The sequence below is a fragment of the Myripristis murdjan genome, chromosome 4, assembly GCF_902150065.1.
Source record: "Myripristis murdjan chromosome 4, fMyrMur1.1, whole genome shotgun sequence".
Lineage (NCBI taxonomy): Eukaryota > Metazoa > Chordata > Actinopteri > Holocentriformes > Holocentridae > Myripristis > Myripristis murdjan.
Window position 1 is genome coordinate 15,042,546 of NC_043983.1, and position 19,043 is coordinate 15,061,588.

The 19,043-nt window shown below is 43.0% G+C and overlaps 1 protein-coding gene across 1 annotated transcript in view; it reads left to right on the top strand.

The window, feature by feature from the left end:
• The window catches only part of sema6bb (sema domain, transmembrane domain (TM), and cytoplasmic domain, (semaphorin) 6Bb), a 121,341-nt gene that overhangs the window by 46,450 nt on the left and 55,848 nt on the right, over positions 1-19,043 (top strand). The window contains exons 2-3 of the mRNA XM_030049315.1: positions 9,323-9,452; positions 11,136-11,250. Of these exons, the coding sequence (XP_029905175.1) occupies positions 9,341-9,452; positions 11,136-11,250 (227 nt within the window). The 5' untranslated portion in view covers positions 9,323-9,340. The remainder of the gene's footprint in view (positions 1-9,322; positions 9,453-11,135; positions 11,251-19,043) is intronic.

Below are 19,043 nucleotides of genomic sequence, written 5' to 3' on the forward strand. Positions count from 1 at the left end.
CGGCACTCTGCCCATATGTTCTCATGGAGCTATTGAATGGGCACACTCTTCTCTGTCTTGACTGCACTCACGCTCTTCCTATCCACGTTCTCTTTCTCCTTTAATTTCCCTTGTTTTGCCTCCCTTCCGATCGGTCCTGTCTGCTCCCTTGCCATCAATCTGATCACGGCTGTTATTCTCTGCAATTAGATGGCCATCTCCCATGACTTGTGACTAAATCGATGCTTGCACAGCTTGGATCTTTGGGGACAAGCTGTGTAAACTCACCACCACTTTTTTATATATTTTCTTTTTTATCTGTTTTCGCACAACTTCATTCCTCCCGCCTGCCTCCCCACCCCCTTGCCATCCTTCCACTTTCCTCTCTCTGTCCACCCTTCAACATTGAATGCTCACTGACTTGGTTCTGTAACTCGCGTCCTCTGAAACTCATCCAGCATCCCACAGCCACCCACCCCGGTCCAGTCACCATAACCAAATCCACTTTTACTGAGGCACAAACAGATTCCAAAGCCTCGGAGCAGAGAGGAGGAGGGGGGAAGAAGAGGGCAATAAAATGTCAGGCTGGTGGGTAAAGGGAAGAAAAGTGGGATATCTTCACCAAGCCCTTCTAAATAAACCATTCACTCCTTAGTGTCTTAAATCCCAAACCCTCCAACACTGCGGAAGATGCATTAAAATGTAGAGGAAAACCAAAGACATGATTTGCGGCAATGGGATGAGGGCTTGAGAAAGAATGGGAGGAGAAGGAGGGAAATGTGAGATAAATACAATGAGGTAGTGCTGGGGAAACAGGGTTTTGACAAGAATAAGAAAGATCGGGGGGAATAGAGGCAGAGAGACAGAGACAGAGAGAATGGGAGAGCAAGAAAGATAGAGTCATGTATGGCTGAGTTGGCAGACTCCTTCACTGATTAACATGCCTCTCAGACCTGGTGAGAGGAATCAAACCCACCTCACAGCCGGGCCTGGGAGTTATGCCTGCAATGCAACGATAGTGTGAATGTGTGCGCATTGTGTATATGTGTCTGTGTGCATTCATTTATATATGTGTTTTGAGTTTGGACGTACTCCTGGGCATACACGCAGGCATGCCTCTTTGTTCGCAGCTGCTTTGTGTGCACAGGTGACATTTGAAGACACTTACTGATTGATGCAGTGTGTATGCATGCTACAACTATGTGTGTGTGTGTGTGTGTGTGTTTTGCATGCATGTTTCTGCGAATGTATGGCGGCGGAGTTAGTCTGCGTACCACATGAGACGTGACATTCAAAGCCAGGGGCACAGATAAAACCGAAAAGGAATCCAGAGTTGCCGTGGTGCGTGAACTCATATTGAAATAGATACAGGTGGAATTTATCAGACTAAATTGGATAAGCAGGTGGCTGATTTGTGGAGAGAGAAGATAGAGGAGGATGAAGAAATGAGGTGAAGGGAGCCGGTCGAGGGGGTGGAGAGGGGGAAAAAGGGGAGAGAGATGCAAAGGGAGGAAAATAACAGAAGCAGATAGACAAATGATCTGCTAGATAAGCACGAGTCCAGGTGACTGAGGATGTGTGGCGTTTGCATGTGTGTCTGTGTGTGTGCATCCATGTGAATGTCTATGAAATTAAAAGGCTGGGGGACTTGCAGGTACACTTTCTTATCTCTCTACCAATGCCGGGCTTGGTGATACTGTGGCTGCCTGTCTTTCTCTATTTCTGCCTGGAAGGAGAAAATTGCTTTTAGATACTGTTTATGATGGGGGCGTGCACTGTGGGACGCTTGACATGATGATTTCCCTATGAAATATGCCTTTTTATATCAAAAAATTTGACACTCAGCTGTGGAACATGCTATTCCTGTATACGGCTTGTGGCCTACACACTTGTTTTTTTTTTTCCTGTTGTTGTTGTTTTTTACCCGAATTTCTCTTACCACCAACTTTGGATTATTTTATGGCATTAGCCTAGCAAATAGAGCATATGTAATATGTTATCTGTCCATCTTGACACTAGAAACCACACAGTGCTTCATCTGACAGAACTGCAGGCACTGTGGAAAGAAGAAACGTAGAAGGACAGTGAGGAGAAGGAAGTAAACACCATTAGCATACAGAAATGTTATTCTGACACCCAAAATGTATACAGCAACTTCCTATTCTATTCCATTCTCCGTTCGCCTCTCTTGACATCTCCTCGAAGAGTTGTTCAGGTAGATAGCATGATGTTGCCCTTTCAAATCCCCCCATTTCTGCTCGTCTCCCCCCCCACACACACCACCAGATCCCGATAAATCCAGCTGTCCTCCTGAATTGCAGGCAAAAAGGGCAAACAGTGTCCGGATGGTAACAAGTAACGCTATTGGGTTACTCCTGAGTATTTTTGCAAGCTAATACAAGGCCTTGGGGGGAATTTAGGAGAATAATCACATCAAGAAGGGCTCTGTCATGCTGCAAAACCTCTCAGTGCCATTAGGCAGGTTTTTGTATTATTTATAACCATGTTGGAGATTATCGCCTTGTGTGTTTTCCTCCACTGGCTTTATGGAGCCTCCAACTGATGATTGATGAAGTTGGTTTTAGTCTCCTGTCAGTCTCATAGTGTGTTTTCTTTTAACTGCAGCGTAGCTCGGTTCCTCCTCCACGCCTGGTTTCAGTGTGATTTATGGCCTTGGCCCCTGATCCCTGCCCTGCTAATGATGGCTGTAAAACTGGTTAAAAGCCAAAGGTCACTGTGTGTCTCCGCTGTTGTGATGTGCCGTAGTGCTTCTCCTTGTCTCACGCATCTCTCTTTTGACAACGTCGAGGGTAGTCGTAAGTTTTGGCTCAGGCAAGGAGGGATAGTTAATGGGTTGCCTCGAGATGAAAGGAAAAAAGGAATATGGAGGATAAAGGAATATAAGTCTCGCGCACTCAGAGGAATGCAAGATTTACTCCCAACATGTCTTCCCCCAGAAACGCAGACCTATAATTTTCCTGCAAGACCCCTCCGCATGTTGTCAGACAACGGTCTATAAACTTTTTCCTTAGTTCTTCTTACCACTAGTGCCGCTCCGTGGTGTCTTAGTCGTTGTAATTTTTAGGACTGTGAAGGTTAATGACAGTGACACTAGTCTGGGGAGAGCTCCAGTAATACTCAGAGATATCCATTCATCAACAATAAGCTATTACAGGTATTACATTACTGCCTTGTCATCCGACGCTCTGTAGTTATGCTACCTCTCACCCATAATGGGAGCTCATTCATCGTCGAGAAAAAGACGCAAAGATTATCTTATTCTTGCTCTGACCCGAAAATTCCCTTAAATTATCTATCCATTAGAGAGGTGGTAGTGTACATTGAAGATACTAACTATCAAATCCTACCAAACCAAAAGCTTGCAGAGAAAAGGGAGATGATCCCATGGTATCAGACTGATAAAAGAGGAGTGATGTTGAAAGGTTTTGTTCTGCTGTACATGGTACATGTAATTCCCACTACATAAATCCATGGTGTTTTTCGGAGCATGGGAAATCCACTGTTCCATGCAAAAAGGTCCCTGTTCATTTTTCATTTACTGGACCCCCCCCCCCCACCACTGCAAACACACACAGAGAGAGAGAGGGAGAAAGAGAGAGAAAAGACTGTGGTTTGGACTAACTGAAGGGCATAAAACCCAAGGGAGGTGTGTGTGTGTGTGTGTGTGTGTGTGTGTGTGTACGTACGTGTGTGGAGAATACATGCGCATGTTCATGCAAGCATGTGTGTAAAGAGTCAAGGAAGAGGTTAACTGTCCAGGGTCAGTGGAGCAGATTTTAAGGTGGTGCACAGGAAAAAGACAATCTTCAACACATCCTCTCTCTCTCTCTCTCTCTCTCTCTCTCTCTCTCCACCTTCACTCTCTCCCTGCGTCTCATTCCGTACATTCTTAGGCTTCAGTCTCTCCCCATATCTAGTATGACTTTCTGTTTCAATGCCTCAGTTGTCTCCCTTTCACCTCGGTTTTTCCTTATTCCCTGTAGTGCATTATTTTTGTCATTTCTTTGTCCTGCCTTGTCCTTTACCAGCTCACTGCATTACTTTCCGCCTTAAATCCTCCCTCCCTCCCTCCCTCCATCCTTTCCCATATCTTTATCTTTATTTCCTCCACTTCCCCTGCATACCTGCTGTGTGCAACATCTCCTGGTATTGCTCATTGACAGCAATCCAAGCAGCATCAGACTATCACCTGTCATTGATTCTCCACACTCCATAAAACAGCCTCTCCTTTCTCACTAATATGACAATTAGACTAGTCTCTGTGAGATCTATTGGGTGTCTTTTAGTTCACATAAAGAAAATGGAACAGCCATAAAACCCTCCACTGCTCCCTCAATATCTTTTCCCATGTACCAGCACGATGTTATGCGGCCATGTACCCAACAATGATTCAGTACTCTAAAGGTCATCTGGGTGATGTGGGACAATCAATGAGGAGCAAAGTGGTGCTCACCTTTATACTACAAATAATGACTGTGTGTGTGCCAACATCACAAGACTGTGTTTTTTGAACAGTAATTCCTCTCTGAAAAGGTATTAAATTGGCTAAGCTTTAAACTTTTTTGCCAGTTTCAGTGTGTCTTACAGCACCTTGTGTAAGGTTTTTAGAGCCTGAAACCATCCAGGATTTTGTTGGCTACCTTCCAGTAAAGTCCAGCATTTCCTAATGTCATTTTTTTTTTTTTTTTTTTTCAAAAAGTCTCATAGGCCACTTGCTGTTATGATGCTGCCTCATTTTCCATGTGGAGATGATACCTTCGTAACCTTGTTAACATTTTAAGTAAGAATCATGAGTTTTCTAACACTGGACACGATTATAATTTCATCTGTATGCATATGCCTGCTGACCTCTGCCTGCACCGTGCACTTTAAGTAGCATAAATATTCAAATGACCAACTCTGCATTCAGTAATGTGTCCTACCTTGTCCCTATTTGTTATGTGATATGTTTATTCTGTCTCTTTTTTGTTTGTAGCTTTGCCCAATGTGGGGTACACAGAGCTGAACTGAATTGAATTGAATTAATTGAATTGACTTGAATCAAAATGAGAGTGCTTGTTGTCTCTGTTGTAATACTACTACTGCTACCGCTACTACTTTTATTACCACTTATAATAATGTGCATATTCATCACACAGTGCCATACACATGGGATAATCAAACCACAGAGACAAACAGTGCAGTAGAGGAGTAACCAGAGGAGAATATTTCAAAGACTTTGTAGATCTGTGAATGTCCATAATCAAATTCTTATATAATAACCATTGATCACAGGGCACCATTCCAACAACTGTACTCCAGCCTTTAATTTATGTAAATTACACAAATGCACCAAATGCTGACATAGCAACCAATACATTTTTCATTGGAAGGAGGAAAAAAAGTAGCAGGGTGAATGGCGATAAAAGGATTTAAGTATAAACTGACAATGTTAAAATTTGTTCCCTATCTATGCAGGCTTTTGAAGCAGGGTGGCCAATGTGAAAAGGGATTTTGCCACATAGGTGCTGTACTGTTATACCAGTGCTGATACCTCAACATAATACTCCACAACCATACTTTTAAATATTTTAATCACAAATATGCCAACCACCAAAGTGTCCCCGTTTGTGCTGCTCTATTTCATTACCATTTTCCCTATATCTAGGACATGCATAATCTTGGTTTTCCTTTCATTTGCTAGTCCGATTTTTAGTGCAAGTATCTCACGGCTGTGTAATGGAAACATATTCACAACGTACACATTATGCAATGAGGGCTGGGGCTCAGGGAGAGGAACAGAGTGGAATGAGATAGAGAGAAAGCATCTAAGGTATAAAGAGAAAGTGAAAAGAAAAACAGAGAGATGAAGGAGACGGAGTGAGTAAGTGAGAGCCATGGCAACCATAATAAATGACAAAAGCATTTCAGAGCATATTAGCGCCTTCGTTTGATGATGAGCTGTTCTATTTGCATGCAAAGCATCCAAGTCCCTGCAGTACAGGGTCACTATCTCTGTGCAGTCAGTCAACAGGGCCACATTGCAAGCATTCCACGGATCTCTCCTCCACCATCGAGCCATTTCCTCTCTTTTTTTCAAGCCTCTGCTGTGTCTGAGCCGGACTTCTTCTCCACTCTGAATCAGAAGAGTATCAGGCTTCATTATCAGTCTTCATTAGGGCTTTGTTAAAAACACAAGACATCATTGATCGCGCCAGTGATTTGTTATCTAACTCTTGACGACCAGCCACAGTGGTGGTCACTCTGATGTGGCATTGATGGGGTCCAGGGAGTCATTGCTCCCTCCGCCCCCCATCTCCCTCCCTTTTCAAATGATCTCTTAATGACTTTGTTTAGGAAATTACCTGCCTAAACACCCATAATTAAATTGATCTGGGGCTGTGGAAACGGACAAATTAACAAGTCTGTGTAAATCCTGCCAGAGGAGATGGGGCATGGCAGTGAATACAGGAGTCCTGTTTTATTAATGGCAAGCTAAAGATACTTGAAGCAGATGGAGCATTGCAGTGAATGCTGCACAATTTGTCCAGGAATTGAAGTTCTACCTGCCCACCAGCTTATGGCTTGCATTTATTTTTCTTTCCATGTTACCGCTAAACTGTCATCACTTCTCCGCTGGTATTAAGTTGGCACCCAAATAGGGCTGTTTGGATCAGGTTCCATGCCTGAATGTGTTTGTCACAAGACTGGAAACAATAAGCCCCCTGTTAAAGTGCTAATATATTAATTTGCTGCTGACAGTATAGATGATTATTTTTAAAATCCACAGAGTCCACATGCCAACTTCAATACTGCCTCAGTGATGTCTATAACCATTTCAAACACAAAGTACTACCACCCAGGGGTGGAATATTTTGGATTTAAGTGTCTTCCAAAATGGCAAGTGGTATATGTGACTTGCAATACACATTGTCAACAATAATGGTATACAATTGCACAGCTTGTGCTATGCAGCAAGACTCTGAATGGACTCAACCACAGCCATTTGTCATAATTATAGAGATACTTTGGCTTGGAAGCACTTACACACCCACACACAAACACACACATGCACATTCTGCTGCTATACTTGTGCATCTACTTATTCTGCTGTCCCATGAAATCCTATAGCCCAGGGTGTCTAATTATGCTAATCTAATGCGTACCGCCTGACATTTATTCATACATTATTAATAGCAGAAACAATAGAATCTCTGATTGGATATACTGACTTCCTGACTTCTCATCTTCTCCCTCTCTCTCACTGTTTTCTCTCATCTATCGTTTCATCTCTCTCTCTCTCTCTACTCCGTGATCTCCTTTTTTTCTCTCGGTGACTCGTTCCCCTTCACCCCCTGTAAGTGTGCTTGTGGGTGTCAAGCAATTAGTGTGCCACCCACTTTATTCTGACGTCAGTAAAGGGAATTTGAGAAATGTCCCATAAAGATTATGTGTCCTGATAAACTTGTGACTCCATTAAAGAGATGGGCTCCACAATGGCTGGTTTGTATCCTTCAGAGAGGGAGAGAGAGAGAGAGAGAGAAAGGGAGGGAGAGAGACAGAGAGAGAGAGGGGGGCAGGGAGGGAGAGAGAGAGAGAGAGGGAGGGAGATGGGGAGGGGGGACTGAAAACAAAGTAAAAAGAAGCTGGATATATAACTGAATGAAAACTGAAACACAGAGAGAGCGTTAGACAGAGAGAGAGAGGGGGAGAAAGAGAGGGAGTGGGGGTCTAAGAGAAAAAGAGACAGCAACTGAGAGAGAGAAAGAGAAAGAATAACAACAGGTGCGTAGTGGATGCCGTGTGTGTGTAGCAAGTGTAGCAAAGTGCCTGTACTGGTATTGAGTCACACATCTGTAACCATAGTAAAATGGTTAGGATTTTGCATAAAGAAATCGAACCTTGGGTATTCAAATATGACAAGTTGCAGTTGTGCACGGCTGAAAGAACAGCCAAAGTGTTTTTTTTGTGTGTGTGTGTGTTTGCAGTGGTGGGGATCGAAGGCTTTCCCACTGGATTTTCAAAGCAAATTACTCTGCAGCTCTTTTGGCATTAATTAAGCCAATGAAACTGAATTATGGGCTTCTGTAAATTATGTTTGTGAAATATATAATATACAGTATGTAATATTTAACTATATAATATAACTAATTATCTATATTATGATATGCAGAATGATAGATAGACACTTGGATGAGCTGCCAGTCCATCATAGGGCTCTGGAAGGAAATCCACCTAAACATGGGGAGAAAATCCAAACTCCACGCAGAGAGGACCAGGGCTAAGAGTCAAACCCAGGTGCTCATTACTGTGAGGTGGCAGCACCAACCTCTGAGTCACCGTGACGCCCCACACGTCTCACCAAATCCACCAAGCATTATTATAGTGACAAACTCACTGTCACAGCAGCTTCAAGTAACAACCACTCTGTCATGCCTTTTGAGGTTTGCGACTTAAGTCAATAGCAATCCTCAAAGCTTCTATCTGTGAAAAGTAGAGTGCCGCTGTTATTTTCTAGATGGATGGAGTGGGGTTACTTAATTTGGATATCATTTGTATTTCCACGTACGTCACGTCTTAGCGCTTCTATGTGCCGCAATAGCACCCGGTGAAAAATACCTACAGTTTAGCCCGGCTGTCAGAGATGTGATTTGCGTTAACAGCAAGCATTTAATTTAAGTAAACCACCACTTTTCTCTCTCTGCCTCTCGCTCTCCCTCTCTATTTCTCTCTCTCTCTCTCTCTCTCTCTGTCTTTCTCACACGCTGTAAAATGCTGGATGTCTGCAATGTTATTTAGTCTCTTTCTCTCACCCTACTCTCACCACCTACTATGTTTACCTCATTTTTGTTCATGCATAGACCACTATCTTATCCTCCGTCTTGCCCAATCTGCCACCCCCTCCAATGCCTCTCACTATGCGTATTGTTCTTCGTGCCCTCCTACTGCCCTCCAGGTTCAGATGTGTCATGCAGTAGGTGGTGTGATGTCTGATGTGGGCTGTGCCACACTGATGATCTGGCTGCTTTCGAAGCTGACTGGACACTTCTCCCTCAGAGGATGACTTAATCCCTCGCTCTCTGTAGCTATTTATCTCTCCTGATATCAGGGCGAAGGGAGAGAGATGTTGTGGGAATACAAAGAGTGTGCTTCAGTCTGGAAAGGCAGCCGGCCAGCTAGTCAGTCAGTGATTGAGTGATTGAGTGAGTGAGTGAGTGAGCGCTTCTCTATGTATGTTTGGGTGCGCGTTTCCCTGCATTGCTTAATCTCCTAACCACTCATTCCCCTTTCTCCTTGTCTCTCTCTCTCTCCCTCTCTCTCTCTCTCTCTTTTATTACCACAGAGTCTGCGTTTTGTTGCTATGGCGATCGTGGCCCCTCCCTCCTCCTTCTTCCTACTGTGTTGGCTACTCCGAACGGCCAGCTCGGCGTTCCCTGAGGAACCAGGGCCTCTCAACTTTATTCCCACCGAAGGTACTGACCTCCTGACTTCCTCCCCTCCTACGGTACCTCTCTCCCAGGATGTGATATGTGAGGTGTCGGGTCAGATGGTAACACTGAGGGTGTTAAATGAGTGGGGTGGGTGGGGTTGGAAATGGTTTCGGGTCAGTGTGTGGGCTGAGGGGTCGGGGAGTCTCTCACACGAAGGGTGTTGACTGGTGTCCAGGTCAGGAGGTGTGGGGTCGCAGCCAGGAATACGGCCCGGGTGCAGGTCAGGGCTCTCGCACTCACTACTTTCCCACACACAGGCACACACACACACACACAGAAGAACGCTCAGACTCTCAAGAGACATAGCCCCTTTCACTCAGACTTTGAGTCTCCATATCAGCTTGGCAGTCTCCAGCATAGACCAGACCTTGATTGATTGCAGGTCGATAATATTGACTGATGGTTTCCCAGCCGAGTCTGGGCCCTTCTCAACGTATCAATACCAAACAGTGGAGTGTATGGGTTGACAGGCTACTGTAGCACGGCTGCATTAAACTCAGCAGGGCAAAGGGTTACAGCAGCTATGGGTCGTCTTAGCATGTGCCGCCTCACTGGATGGACAGATAGGATGAAGCGAGAGGAAGTGTGGCAGAAAGAGAGGATCAGAGAAAGATTGGAGGATAAGGATAGAGGGCAATAAGAGGGAGATGCTGGGTCTCAGGCTGGGGTGACATAGATAGCGAAGAGGAAAAGCAGTGAAGAAAAAATTGGCAGGGTAGAAAGGGAATGGACAAAAGGTAGAAATGGACAAGATGAGAAAACCAGAGATGAATGGAGCAGAGGGAAGTGCGGTATATAAAGAAGCTTTGATGGACAGAGCAGACTGACAGGCTGAGAGGATATAAGGTGAAAAATAATGAAAAGCATTTTCTCCCTCGCTCACCTCAGTCAAGGTCAAAAACAGCCATCATGGTATTCCATAGTATATGTAACTTTTCTCTCTAATGCCCTCCCCTCTCTCTGTCTCTCTCTCTCTCTCTCTCTCTCTGTCTCTCTCTCTCTCTCTGTGTCTTTCTCTCTCCGTCTGCTGGTCTGCTTGACAACAAGCCGATGAGCTGATGAAACAGCCTCACTCCCTTTTTTGCTTTTGATTTCTCTAAGTTTGCCTTGATCATCGTACAAAAATTCCTTGTAGCTCTTGAACATTATGTTTCCCCCTTTTGATGTTTTTCATATTTCGCATGCCAGAAGCTCTGTCTGTGTATATCTGGCTCCCATATCTCTTTCTCTCAAATTCAGAAAGTAGCATATGATTAAAGAACTGTACAGCTCATGCTGTTCATTCATTCATTCATTCATTCAATAAGCAGATCAATTCAGAATAGTTCAGGCATCTCTTATTTTCAGAGGATCTCTCTTGTCAGGTTGTGACTTTATGCCAAATATTTTGTAACAAGTGTGCCATGCTCCCTTTTTTCCCAGGTCCATGTTTTTTAAACTAAAGTATATGCTTTTGTTTAAAATTAGATGGCAGGATTAAAACTTGAGGCAGAGTGATTATGGCCAGTCCTCCCTGGGTGGGCAGGTTGACCCAAGGTTGCTTGCTTCTACTACCAGGCTTGTTCACCAAATCAATATTTCATTAAGGATCTTTGTAGTTTAGCGTCCGTCATTATTTGCGCATGTCTACCTCTGTCCCGCTAACTCTTTCTCTCTCGCCGACAGTGGTCAGGCGGTACCCGGTGTTTCTGGGACGACCCCATCGAACATGGCTGAGACAAGAGCCTCTACACATCCAGAGGATCCTGCAAGTCAATCGGACACTCTACATTGGAGCCAGGTACAACACGCAGACACAGCCATTTTTATTGTCACACGCTGAAGGACACAGTGATAAAGTAATGTGACAACTGGTGCCGTAATGGAAAACAAAGAAAAAGATGTGTGGTGGAAAAATTAGAGCAAAATCTCTTTAGACTACTGCTGCAAAATACAGAATATTACTCAACCTTTTGTGTAGTGTCACTGGTCACAGTGCCAGTGACAGTGTCGAAATAACATTACATGTAGCATCACGTGATGAAGAGGAGGATGTTGGGGCTTCAGCCTCGTAGTTAGAGAAGATGATTAGGATTTATCTGAAGATCAAATCAGCATAGCACAGCATAATAATATATCATATAACATAACAGCACTGGTTTAGCCAACAAATCTAGCAAACCAAGTAGCCGGCAACAGGAGTAGGCTAAGCGCTATTTACATTATGTGGCTTTATGTGCTTACCCCAACAGAGCCGCATTTTATTAATAAAACTGTTTATTCAAGGTGACGCAAACTCCTTCCTGTTTCTTCAACTTCCACACTTGAATACATAAAATCATCCCAATAATATTTTAGAGTATTTTGTTTCCTCAATATAGCACAAAGGCATAACCACCTGTCAGTGTGCTACTTTGTAATATTTGGCAATGCTCTCCAAGGACAGCCATTGTTAAATCATAGAATTAGGATTTAAAACGCTATTTATTTTTTCCCCGCACCTTTGTTCAGCAAAAGGAATTAGACCGCCATTGTTCCTTTTGCCAAATGAGTCAAACTTCTGTTGTCTTTGTTCAAAAAAAATTACATCTTTATCAAATGCAGAAATGACAGCCAAAATGTCGTGATAGACAAAAATGCTGTTACTCAATGAAGCACGAATAAAGGTTATTATAAAGTGTTGTGATTTTATGGATACATTTGGCTGTCACCTTCAAGCTTTTTTTTCTTACAGTTATAACTAAAGTAATTTACAGGCCCATTCATGCTATGCAAATACAGATTTATTATTCATTTGCTAATTTTATAATCACCGAGTTTCTGCTTTATTCTAAGGCCAGCCAGCATTTAAAAGCAGTCAGACGGTGCTCTGTTTCTCAGTCACTATTCTAGTAACTATACCTTTTTTGATTTATATTAGACTTCAGATGATGGGATGCTGTTCAAGTGGGACAATTCTGTATGTGTTCATTAAGACCCTTATAGCTGTCTACAAAGAGTGTGTGTTCTGCGTCACTCTGAAAATAGTGCTGCATTTCTGTACAGCAGGCCTCTACATCAGTGTACAATAGTTAGATAGGTGAAGGAGCGTGTGTGTGTCTGTGTGCGTGTGTGTGTCTGTGTGCGCGTGTGTGCGTGCATCAGCGGTGTACGGCGGCAGTGATGGAGTATGGCTTTGATGATGTGGTCTGGGACAAAGTCTAGGACAGTTTTTTAGCCCCAGTCCATCACAGCTCTATACTGTACCACCCCATACACAGACACAGACACACACACACACACACACACACACACACACACACGCATTCCTGTCCGAACCACTGACGACTTTAATATCTGTCTGTTATCTATTTTTGGTCTGTGTGCTATCACTATATTAGTTGCCAGGCAACATTAGCCAGTCGTCTTGGACATTATTTTATGAAGTACGGTATCTGAGCCTCCACTGAATCCATTGATGCAGCATATTCATTACAGTTTGTTTGTAGGTTGAGATAACAGCCTACAAAAGACCAAAAGAGTTTAGAAACCATTATACATAATGATGAGAGGGATGAGGGATTCCCAGTTCCTATAATCCCTGTATATATATCCCTGTATACCCTACATACAGTGTGTGTGTGTGTGTGTGTGTGTGTGTGTGGATTCTGATCTATATCATTACTGTATCATTCAAATACTTGATTTTATAGTTTATTTTTTCACAGTGCACAATTTGCCTCTTTTGTCGCTTGACAAAAAATATAACAGTTAGCAGGCCTACATTAAACAATCAACACTAGTGAAAATACCCAATAAAACTGACACTGCACACAGCTGCTGTTAGGTTGGCTGTATCATCAGCATATATTTGACTATTAACATCTGAGCACACTAGAGGAAGATTGATATATAAACTAAACAGAGAAGGTCCCAAAATAGTTCCTTGCGTGACCCCTATACCTGTGGTACAAGGAGCAAAACTGGAGCACTTATTACCTATTCTTGTACACTGTTTCCTCATGTTCAAGCTAGACTCCGCCAAGCCCAGAATATGTGTGGGTAGAGCATACCGCAACCATACAGGCATGGTAGTAGTTTGGTGGTAGTCAGTCTGGTGAGGAGGGCTGCGGTGAATGTGCTGATCGTAGACAGACAGCAGCCAGGGTGGTCAGGAGGACGAGACGAGGAGGGCCTTGTGCAGCTTCATCAGGTTTATGCTCTTAGGCTACATTTGCTGTCCCCAGGAGCCGTTCAGGAGCTGGCGAACAGACAGACTTAACAAAAAACATGCATCTCAGGATTTACTGTCCATGCTGTCCAAAAATCAACTGAGCTTGAAACATGCTAAAAATGAGACGCAGACATAGTCCACATATGGAGCTGGTTATTTGCTGCGGTGGCAGTTTCATTGAAGATTGAAGTGGTTTTCAATAAGAGACGGTGTTAGTGGTCCAGGAAATGACCTGGTCTCTGGCCCCTAGCTGGGCTAACCTCAGTACTGAGACCTGGTAGTAAATATATCAAAACACGTAGCATGCTCCCAGCCATTCTGTCTGCACTGAGTGGGTTTAAACACACATATAAAGACACACACATGCGCGCACACACGCACATACACACACCAAAAGCCTGATAATTTAACTACCTTTACAGATGACTGTAGCTACTGCAATCTGTAGATCTGTTGTAAAATATAACCAAGACCATGAAACAGCTTCACAGAGGTGTATTTCAATTTACAGCCACAGAATGTTTAACTGAAAAAGAAAGGTAAACTGATAGGAATGTGTCAGCCAGCTGGACTATAATAAAATGTTACACTGGCAGACAGAGTGGCAAGAGAAGAGAGGGCAGAGAGAGAGACAGAGAGAAAGAGGCAATACAGCTTCCAGAGTATATTTATATCTATTTTTTTAACATGTGGCTTATAGTGGTGTTTGTGGCTTCCAGAGGAAATTATCTGTTTGGAAAGAAATAGACCCATGTGCACATGTATGTGTGTGAGAGAGAGAGAGAGAGACCTAGAAACAGACTGAAAGACAGTCACAAAATGTATAAAATCTGTGAGTGCCTGCGTGGCGGCAGGTAAGACTGCCAAAAGCTCCTACAGTGAGTGCCTGGCCTGATAAGACGCCTCACTCATCCCCAAATCCTGTCACCATTAGCATAGCTGCTCCTCAGACTGCAAGCGCTGCTAAATCCCTGCCCCAAGCACCTGCTGAGAACAGCTACCTCTCCCCGTCCTCTTCCAGTCCTCGCTAAAGGAAAGTAAACTATGTATTTGGCTGGCGGCAGATGGAGTAAGCGCCTTGCTGTGTTAAGCCCCATCCCAGCGCTGTCAAGATGAGCGGCGGTGGTTATGGCGGTCTTTGCCCCTCAGTCAGATCCAAAGGGCTAATCCACGCAAATATAAACCAATTTGAAAGTCTCTACCTACTGACGAGGTGACCCAAGGATGGCCAGCCCTTTGTTATTTGTTCCAAATGTGATAAAGTTCAAGAGGATTTTGCCAACTGAATGTGCGTATTTATGTTCCATTTGCTGGAAAGGGAAAATGCGCTGACTAACTACCAGGTTGGACTGTGGTCAACCCATCTACCCACAGACGCTGACCTCAGAGGTCATCGGGGTCGCGCAGGGGTCGCAGCCAGGTCAAATGCCTCTTGGCAGACGGACAGTCAGACGCTCAGTTGTGGCACCCACAGACCAGGAGGTCTGTGGGTGCATTCCAGCTGCCAGGCTGTTCAGACAGCCTGGGAGAAAGTTTAGATGCAGACAATAGATAAGACAATACAGAGACGCATGGATAAACATAAATATACTCAAAACTAGGGCTGGACAACATGGATAAAATAAAAATACTTAATACTTACAGTAGGGATGAATAGTGCTCTCATAAGATATTTATACACAAGAGATTTTTGATAAACAGTCATTAGTAATGTAGATGTGGTCACCAAGCAGGTAAAGGCAAATAATAATAACACCCAATAACAGTCTAATAAGTTTATAAAATTGCATTTTTTTTACCTTAATACTGCCTTTAAAACCAGGAAAATACATGAGTTATGCCATATAATACTCCGATATCCAAAATCCAACACGATATCTAGTCATGTATTGTGATCAAGGTTATTATAATTAACTAAAGTCAAGCTAAAAACTAAAACTAGGTGTGAAAAACATTTTAGTTAACTGAAATAAAAATAAAAACTCCCCTAGAAAAATAAGAAAAAAAAAATTAAAAATAAATAAAAATTGTCAACACAACAAGTGCTGAGTCTGGATTGTAATGCCTATTCTGAACTTCTTAAATCTTGCCCCTGACAAACACTTCCCTTATTATATATTTAAAAAAAAAAAAAAAAAAAAAAAAAAAAGCTAAAACTAAAACTGAAACTAGTAAAAACTAAACTAAAACAGTTTTAAATGAAAAAAAAAACTAAACTGAAACAAGCAAACCCACTCTGGAAACTAACTGAAAATTAACTGAATTGAAAACCAAAATTTAAAAAATGAATAAATAAATAAAAATAAAAACTAATGAAAAATATAAAATTATAATAACTCTGATAATGACATCAATGTCATATCACCTAGCCCTACTCAAAACTACACGTGGACACATACACACACACACACACACACACACACACACACACACACACACACACACACACACACGTAGAGAGTAGTGTGCATGCTCACACACACACACTGGAGGCCACTCTCCCTCCGTCAGCACAAGTGTCAGGGTCACTAGGTGGTCACTTTAAATCTTTCCATTTCAGTTTCATCCGTTGGAGCAGCTTCCCTTGCGCAGTCCGCCAGCTCAGAGAGGCTCAACGTCTAATGCTCAGCAGCCACAGTACGACAGCACCCAAAAAAACGGAAAACTCAAAATCAAACTGAGGAGAAATGTAGGAAAACAAGGAGGCTTCAGAGGTTCTGACCTTGAAGTCTGCTGTGGTTTGAGAGGCCTAGAGGACAAAGTTCATGAGCTGAACAAGTGAGAAATTTAGGAAATGTTGGCAATTTCTCAAGTCTTTGTGTTCACCAGGTCAAAGTGGTCTCTTTACAAAATAACAGCTTACACACACACACACATACAAAGTGGAGTCTGCTGTGTGCTGAATGTGCAGGTCTTAGTAAGGGTAGGGCTTTGTAAGTTCAGACTCCTTTGTTAAGAGTAATGAGCCAATGAGTCACGGCCAATTCAAAGTACAGCCTGCTGTGTGCACTTCCTGCAACATAAACAATAATTAGTCTTTATAGTGAAACACACAAGGTTCATATCTGTCCTTGCTCTGTCTCCCGCTGCCACAGTATGACGAATTCTCGCGCTACACTCGACACACACTCAGTTCCATCCATCACATACAGTACACATGGACATACATTCCATTAACACATGCACACACACATAAGCACGTAGGCTACAGGCTCTCTGTCATTCAAACAACCTGGAGCAGGCAAGAGAAAAGATAGAGAGGAAGAGAGGCAGCAGCGTAAATAATTCCCCCTCCTCAGCAGTGGCAGAGGCAATAGTGCTGGCTGCCAGCCACTCTGACTAGGAGGCCTGTTGCTATATTCATTATGTTAATGCTGAGACAAGGCTGTGGCAGCCTGGATGAGATTACGCCTCACTCTCTGGCCCACTCCAATGTTTGGAGAATGCTTGATCTCTTGACCTGTTAAGTAGAGACGCATCGAGCAAGTATATGGTGATTTCACACTTCTTTGCCACTTAGCCACTGTCCTGTTCCGTGAGGTTAAATAAGAGAGGGAATCTTTTAACACACAGACAGGAGATGGGATTGAATTATTCAAGGAAGGAATGAGCTAGTAATCTGCTCATGTTTGGCTTGTGTGTGCTCTCATCAAATACACGCACGCATGCACGCACACACACACACATGCACGCACACACGCACACACTCAAGTGATAGCATTTACACTGCGAAAAAATGCAGTTTACAATTTTATTTTTCTTAAAACAAGTGAAGAAAATCTGCCAGTGGGATGAGATAATCCCACTTGTTTCCAATGTGGCTTCACTTGTTCCAAGAATTTTTCTGGGAACAAATAAGGCAGGAAATAAGGCAGACTAATGCAAATCAGCCCACTAGTATCAATTAAATGACACTTGATTCAAGAAAACTCTGGAAATAATTTGATTAGCCATGGGAACAAGTGGGATTATCTCACCCTACTGTCAGATTTTTTCACTTGTTTGAAGAAAAAAACACATTTTTAATACTGAATGTGAGAATGCATGACTTCTTAAAAAGGAGATTTTTTTGCAGCATATGCATATATGTGAACAATCACACAGGCAATCCCTCTGTCAGGGAATGAAGCAAAGACAAAAATCAGGGGAGAACATGCAGCGTCGGATGGAAAGCAGAGCCGGGTCTCAGAGATGAGATCGATAGTGCTGCAATAACACAGCTATGGCAGATTTACAGATTAGACCGTTCAGAGCTTGTCGTGTAAATGCTCCTCCTTTGCTTTGCTGGAGTTCATGCTGCAGATCCACCACAGCAGATACTGAGGCATTGATCAATATGCAAACGTCAGCTGTTAGCTGCTTCCTTAAGGCTGCCTAACCCAACTCTCATTTACTAGGCATTTTCACAGCCACTCCAAGGTTACCGCAGAATTACTAACAGATTAACGGTGGGAGAGAGCAGCAGTGGCGGGTGTTTGTAATATCATGAATACATGTATGGTGCTAGATTTTGGGCCATGTGTAGGCAGTATGGAGGCAGTGTAACAACTTGATTAAATCGTCCATTAATTCAATTTCACCCTTTTAAATAAGTCTGATAAGAGGAATTCAGCCCTTGCAGCAAATTCAATGCAGCAAGTCAAGTCTAATGAGAGGAGGCAAAAGGCGAGTAGAAATATGAGACATCATTATGCAGTCCGTTTCCATTTCGCATCCATATCGGGAGGAATGGGAGACATTACAGAGCCCTAATCTCTTTGGCTCTGATCGACTCTAAAGGAACACATAGCTATGTATTGCATAGCTGCGTATGTAGCAGAAGGGTACTAGATTATTTAGTGATAAAACCACATAGATTCGATAAATGTTAAAAATATTAATACTCAGGCATTGTTTTAAGTGTGTGTCCTGGGCTTCATCCATAGGAAATCTGCAGCAACTTGTGTAGTCCTAAATAGAGCTGCACCTGACTCATAATTTATGGAGTCGATTCAGAGTCGGCTTTACAGTATAGCGAATGGACTCCTCCAAGCCACAGACCCCCATGCCGGTTGGCTGCTTTTGCCTGCACTGGATAGCGACCCTCATTTTTCCTCCTTCAGCTCAGTGGGCAGCATCAGCTTTTGTTTGGTGCTGTAGGTATGTCTTGATTTTGCGCACTTGCATAGGATGTGTTTTCATGTTGGTTATGAGCAGTGTGGCTTCAGTATGCAATGAATTCATTGAAGTTAATTAATCCAATTAATTGTGTATCTACCAGTTCTAAAAGACCATTAAAATTTATATTTCCCATTCCCTATTGGAATGTATTTCCTGTGCATTTTTTAGAGAATGTGTCACACTATAATGCCCAGTTACTATCTAAAAGATCTCTTTGACTT